Raw genomic sequence first — 6,549 nt, 5'->3', positions numbered from 1 at the left:
ATATTGGGAAATGTTTTAGGATGGTATGTTTGTGGTGTCTTACCTCTTCCCAGTAGCCATCTGTGGTAAAACCAGGCACTTTGGTCATCAGGGTCAGTGAACATGGCACTCTGGACAATTTCAAATTCTGAAACACATGAAAAGGAGATTTCGTTTGTAAGTGACTCGTTTTGCTTGTGTGCATGCATGTGTGTGTGTGTGTGTGCATGTGTGTGTGTGTGCATGTGTAACTGAATGACTATGTGTAAGTGTGTCTTGTATATGTGCATATATATGTGATTGAGAGTGTGTGTCTGTGTGGGTGCATACACACGATTAAGTGTGTGCATGTGTGATTGACTGTGTGTGTGTGTATGTGTGTGTGGGTATATGCTGTCCACTCCCGATAAAGTGTAGAATCAAATATTCTAAATCTATTTGGTGGCAATCACTTTCTGCCACTGTACCTGATCTATTGTCAATAGAAAGTTCCAAGTTTGGTCATTGTTTTTTACCATTATTTTCATGGAATGTGTTCAGATTTCTTTCAGTTACAAACTTTACCACTTTGTAAATTTCCCCCAACACAAATCAGTTTGCAAAAAGATGGGGGTGGGGGTAAAATCACACTCGGTTCTGTGACACAAATGTCATATTTTAAAATGATCTATACTAAAACTTTTCATCAAAATTTCATGTTAATTCCATGTTCTAAGCACCAGCTTAATAATAACAAAATTATTTTATTAAATTCTTTATCATTTAAAAAATTAATTTAAAACAAAGACAGTGCATTTCAAAGAGAAACATCCTGTCATATGATTTAGCTTCTAGATCGTGGCCGTTGCCAGTACCGCCTGACTGGCCTTCGTAGGATTTTCAAGCGAGATCGTTGCCAGTGCCCCTGGACTGGCTCTTGTGCGGGTGGCACATAAAATACACCATTTTGAGTTTGGCCATTGCCAGTACCGCCTCACTGGCCTTTGTGCGGGTGACACGTAAAAGCACCCACTACACTCTCTGAGTGGTTGGCGTTAGGAAGGGCATCCAGCTGTAGAAACTCTGCCAAATCAGATTGGAGCCTGCTGTAGCCATCTGGTTTCACCAGTCCTCAGTCAAACCGTCCAACCCATGCTAGCATGGAAAGCGGACGTTAAACGATGATGATGATGATGATGATGATGATCTTTCCATCAGGTTTGTCTTAACCCTTTTGCTACCATCCCACCTGGAAATATCTTAGTTGTATGATTTAACTTTCAAATTTTGCCATCATATTTGTCTTAAGCCTCTAAATATCAACCAATCTGAGATGGGTCCTTGTTCTATGATACAAACTTCTTTTAAGGTGATCTAAATTTAAACCTTCCATTGAAATTTCATGTTAATTTATGTTCCAAAGACTAGCTTAATAATGGTAAAATTATTTTGCTAAATTTCTCATGTTTTTCAAAATCAATTGCAATAGAAGCATTTTATTTCAACAGAAATATCCCTGTCAAGTGAAGGCGCAATGGCCCAGTGGTTAGGGCAGCGGACTCGCGGTCATAGGATCGTGGTTTCGATTCCTAGACCGGGCGTTGTGAGTGTTTATTGAGCGAAAACACCTAAAGCTCCATAAGGCTCCGGCAGGGGATGGTGGCGAACCCTGCTGTACTCTTCCACCACAACTTTCTCTCACTCTTTCTTCCTGTTTCTGTTGTACCTGTAATTCAAAGGGCCAGCCATGTCACACTGTGTCACGCTGAATTTCCCCGAGAACTACGTTAAGGGTACACGTGTCTGTGGAGTGCTCAGCCACTTGCACGTTAATTTCACGAGCAGGCTGTTCCGTTGATTGGATCAACTGGAACCCTCGACGTCGTAAGTAACGGAGTGCCAACAACCCCTGTCATATGATTTAGCCTCCAGATCTTTCCATCATGTTTGTTTTAAGTCTTCAGATACTAACCTGTGACTATCCCTTGTTTTATGATACCAATTCCATTTTAGAGTAATCTAAATCAAAAAGCTTCCATCAAAATTTCATGTTAATTTATGTTCCAAACACCAGCTTAATTAACAATGATGAGGTTATTTTTCTAAGGTAAGTAGCTTGCTTACCAACCACATGGTCCCGGGTTCAGTCCCACTGCGTGGCATCTTGGGCAAGTGTCTTCTACTAGAGCCTCGGGCCGACCAAAGCCTTGTGAGTGGATTTGGTAGACGGAAACCGAAAGAAGCCCGGCGTATATATGTATGTGTGTATGCGTTTGTGTGTCTGTGTTTGTTCCCCCCACCATCGCTTGACAACCGATGCTGGAGTGTTTACGTCCCCGTAACTTAGCGGTTTGGCAAAAAGAGACCGATAGAATAAGTACTAGGCTTCTAAAGAATAAGTCCTGGGGTCGATTTGCTCGACTAAAGGCGGTGCTCCAGCATGGCCACAGTCAAATGACTGAAACAAGTAAAAGAGTAAAAGAGTATATATATATATATATATATATATATATATATATATATATATATATATATATGTATGTGTGTGTGTGTGTATGTTTGTGTGTCTGTGTTTGTCCCCCCACCATCGCTTGACAACCGATGCTGGAGTGTTTACGTCCCCGTAACTTAGCGGTTTGGCAAAAAGAGACCGATAGAATAAGTACTAGGCTTCTAAAGAATAAGTCCTGGGGTCGATTTGCTCGACTAAAGGCGGTGCTCCAGCATGGCCACAGTCAAATGACTGAAACAAGTAAAAGAGTAAAAGAGTATATATATATATATATATATATATATATATATATGTATGTGTGTGTGTGTGTATGTTTGTGTGTCTGTGTTTGTCCCCCCACCATCGCTTGACAACCGATGCTGGAGTGTTTACGTCCCCGTAACTTAGCGGTTTGGCAAAAAGAGACCGATAGAATAAGTACTAGGCTTCTAAAGAATAAGTCCTGGGGTCGATTTGCTCGACTAAAGGCGGTGCTCCAGCATGGCCACAGTCAAAAGACTGAAACATGTAAAAGAGCTTCAAAATTAATTGAAATAAATGCTGTTATATTTCAACAGAAATTTAATAAAAAAAAAAACTGGTTCACGATAGTGACACTAATTTAAATAGTGAGGGAGGTAGAGTTATGTACCTTGATTACAGACATACGACAAGGGCTGTGCTAAGATCTGAACAGTGCAACTTTTCAATCCTTTAGTAGTCAGTTTACTCTGTGAAATGCAATGCTTATTTAGTTACATTGTTTTTAAATTATGCAAGATCTCATAGCTTTGAGATTTCGATGTTGTGACTTTATTTCTAGAATGACATTGTAGTGTCAGTGTGAGAGGCCAGATCTGGCTAGTTTGAACATAAAACAGGTAGAAAACTTGGGCTGGCTATGACTGGATTAAACACTATTGGGTTAAACCCATCCACCACCGTTGTGCTACCAAAAATATTATAATACAGAACTATAAAGATTTTCTACTGTGGTTTGACTTGAATGAGATTTGAGTGAGATTTGAACTCAAAATGTAAAAAGCTGGAACAAATACCAAAAGGCATTTTACCCAATACACTAATGATTTTGCTAATCCACTACCCTAAGTAATTTGACACTTTAAATCTGAAATTGCTCTCTAGAAAGGCAAAGTTGGCACCAGCAGGATTTGAACTCAGAATGTAAAGAGTTGGAACAAATAACTACAAAACATTTTATACAATTTTATTGTGTTAGGGGAGAGCCATTCTCTTTTAGTGCCTTATTACTTAACACACTCACTGGTTAGATTTCCACTCATTTACTTATTGAAAAGGTTGCAAGATCATCATCATCATCATCATCGTTTAACGTCCGCTTTCCATGCTAGCATGGATGGGACGATTTGACTGAGGACTGGTGAAACCGGATGGCTACACCAGGCTCCAATCTGATTTGGCAGAGTTTCTACAGCTGGATGCCCTTCCTAACGCCAACCACTCAGAGAGTGTAGTGGGTGCTTTTACGTGTCACCCGCACGAAGGCCAGTCGGGCGGTACTGGCAACGGCCATGCTTGAAATGGTGTATTTTACGTGCCACCTGCACAAGAGCCAGTCCAGGGGCACTGGCAACGATCTCGCTCGAAAGTCCTTACACATGCCATGGGCACAAGTGCCAGAAAGGCGACGCTGGGCACAGGTGCCATCACAATTTCGAAAATTTCAGAAAAAAATAAATAAGGCACTAAAAGAGAATGACTCTCCCTAGACACAATAAAATATGCTTCAATACACGTATTCACATAAAGAATCTTGCAAACCAAATACAAAAACAAAATTTTATACAATATTCTACTGATTATACCCGTTCACCACTTTCATAACAATAACAATAATAATGGTTTCAAATTTGGACACGAGGCCAGCAAGTATGAGAGAAGCAGGTAAATTGATTACTTCAACCCCGGTCCTCAATTTGTACATATTTCATTGACTTCAAAAGGACGAAGGGCAAAGTCAATCTTGGTGAACTTTGAACTTGGGATATAAAGACAGACTAAATGTTGTTAAGCATTTTGTCTGCATGTAAAGGATTCTGCCAGCTCACCAACTTAATAATAATAACAAGAATCCTTTCTACTAAAAGGCACAAGGCCTGAAATTTTGGCGGAGGGGACTAGTCGATTATATCAACCCCAGTGTTTCCCTGGTACTTAATTTATCGACTCCCAAAAGGATGAAAGGCAAAGTTGATCGCATCAACCCCACTGTGTAACTGGTACTAATTTTATCAACCTAAAAACATGAAATGCAAAGTCAACCTTGGCGGAATTTGAACCCAGAATGTAACGACAGACAAAATACTGCTATGCATTTCATGCAGTGTGCTGACGATTCTGCCAGCTCACCACCTTAAATAATAATAATAATAATAATAATAATAATAATCCTTTCTACTGCAGGCACAAGGCCATAGATTTGTGGGAGGGGCTGATCCTAGGGATTAACTGGTACTTATTTCATTGAACTTGAAAGGATGGAAAACAAGGTTGACCTTGGCAGCATTTGAACTCAGAACGTAAAGACAGATAAAATGCCACCAAGCATTTTGTCTGGTGCAGTAACCATTCTGTCAAATTGTTGCTTTAAAAATCCTTTCTGATAAAGGCACAAGGCCTGGAATTTAGGGGAGGACATTCTCAATTACACTGACCCCAGTGCTCAACTAGTATTTATTTCATGGACCCTGGGAGGGGAAAAGGCAAAGTTGACCTCAGCGGTATTTGAACTCAGGACGTAAAGACAGATGAAATACCGCTAAGCATTTTGTCTGGCAAGCTAACGATTCAGCCAGCTCACTGCCTCAATTAAATATTTAACCCTTTAGCATTCAAACCGGCCATATCCAGCCAAAATATTCTACCTGTTTTATCTTCAAATCAGCCAGATCTGGCCTCTCACACCTATCCTACAATGTCATCCTAAAAATAAACAGTCACATCATCGAAATCTCGAAATTATGTGATGGTGCATGATGAATTCAAAATAATGTAAATCAATAAGCATTACATTTGTTAGATTAATCTGAATGCTAAAGGGTTAATATTACCTTCAAGAATGGCCTCTTCTTTGGTGCCAGCTGGCTGACGAGGGTCTGGGAGGAGCAGAGGCAGGAGTTTGCTCCGGTAGTGCCAAGAAGAGTAGTTGGAAAAATTGTTGCAGATTTTAGTAGTTGTGAAATCAAACTCATCTTGTAAGGTTACACTGTTGGAATTCTTCACAACAAAACGTCGATAATCCCAGCAGTGAACTGAAAGAACAACAACAGATGCAAGCAAATAAATATCCATGTAGAAAAAACAGGTGTGTGTGTGTGCATGTGTGTATGTGTATGCAAATTGGGAGTGAATAGACCACAGGTTTTTAACCTACATTCAGCTCTGGAACTGCTCACTGACAAAGTTCTCTCTAAAAAAAAGCTCGCTTTGAAACCATGTAGTTTTGGGTCTAGTCCCACTGTACTTTGGACAAGTGTATTCTTCTATAGCCATGAGGCAAGTGATGCCTTGGGAGTGAATTTAGTAGACAAATATTTTGGGGAAGTCTGTTGAGTGTGTGTGTGTATGCATGTATATATGTGTGTGTATGTATATATATCTGTGTGTGTGTATGTATCTATATTGTTGGCACTCCGTCGCTTACGACGTCGAGGGTTCCAGTTGATCCGATCAACGGAACAGCCTGCTTGTGAAATTAACGTGCAAGTGGCTGAGCACTCCACAGACACGTGTACCCTTAACGTAGTTCTCGGGGATATTCAGCGTGACACAGTGTGACAAGGCTGACCCTTTGAATTACAGGCACCACAGAAACAGGAAGTAAGAGTGAGAGAAAGTTGTGGTGGAAGAGTACAGCAGGGTTCGCCACCATCGCTTGCCGGAGCCTCGTGGAGCTTTAGGTGTTTTCGCTCAATAAACACTCACAACACCCGGTCTGGGAATTGAAACTGCGATCCTTTGACCGCGAGTCCGCTGCCCTAACCACTGGGCCACTGCGCCTCCATATATATATATATATATATATATACTTGTGTATATAAGATTGACCAGTGACCGGT

At 40.6% G+C, this 6,549-nt stretch overlaps 1 protein-coding gene across 1 annotated transcript in view; it reads right to left on the bottom strand.

Annotated features, from left to right (window-relative positions):
* Positions 1-6,549, bottom strand: part of LOC106879943 (geranylgeranyl transferase type-2 subunit alpha) — a 51,536-nt gene that overhangs the window by 19,472 nt on the left and 25,515 nt on the right. The window contains exons 6-7 of the mRNA XM_089345855.1: positions 5,542-5,742; positions 44-127 (exon numbers count right to left, since the gene is read on the bottom strand). Coding sequence (XP_089201981.1) covers positions 44-127; positions 5,542-5,742 — 285 coding nt within the window. The remainder of the gene's footprint in view (positions 1-43; positions 128-5,541; positions 5,743-6,549) is intronic.

This window comes from Octopus bimaculoides, chromosome 30 (assembly GCF_046866305.1).
Source record: "Octopus bimaculoides isolate indiv1 chromosome 30, ASM4686630v1, whole genome shotgun sequence".
NCBI classification, from domain to species: domain Eukaryota; kingdom Metazoa; phylum Mollusca; class Cephalopoda; order Octopoda; family Octopodidae; genus Octopus; species Octopus bimaculoides.
Note: the sequence above shows the minus strand (reverse complement) of the source record. Positions and strands in the feature narration are given on the sequence as shown.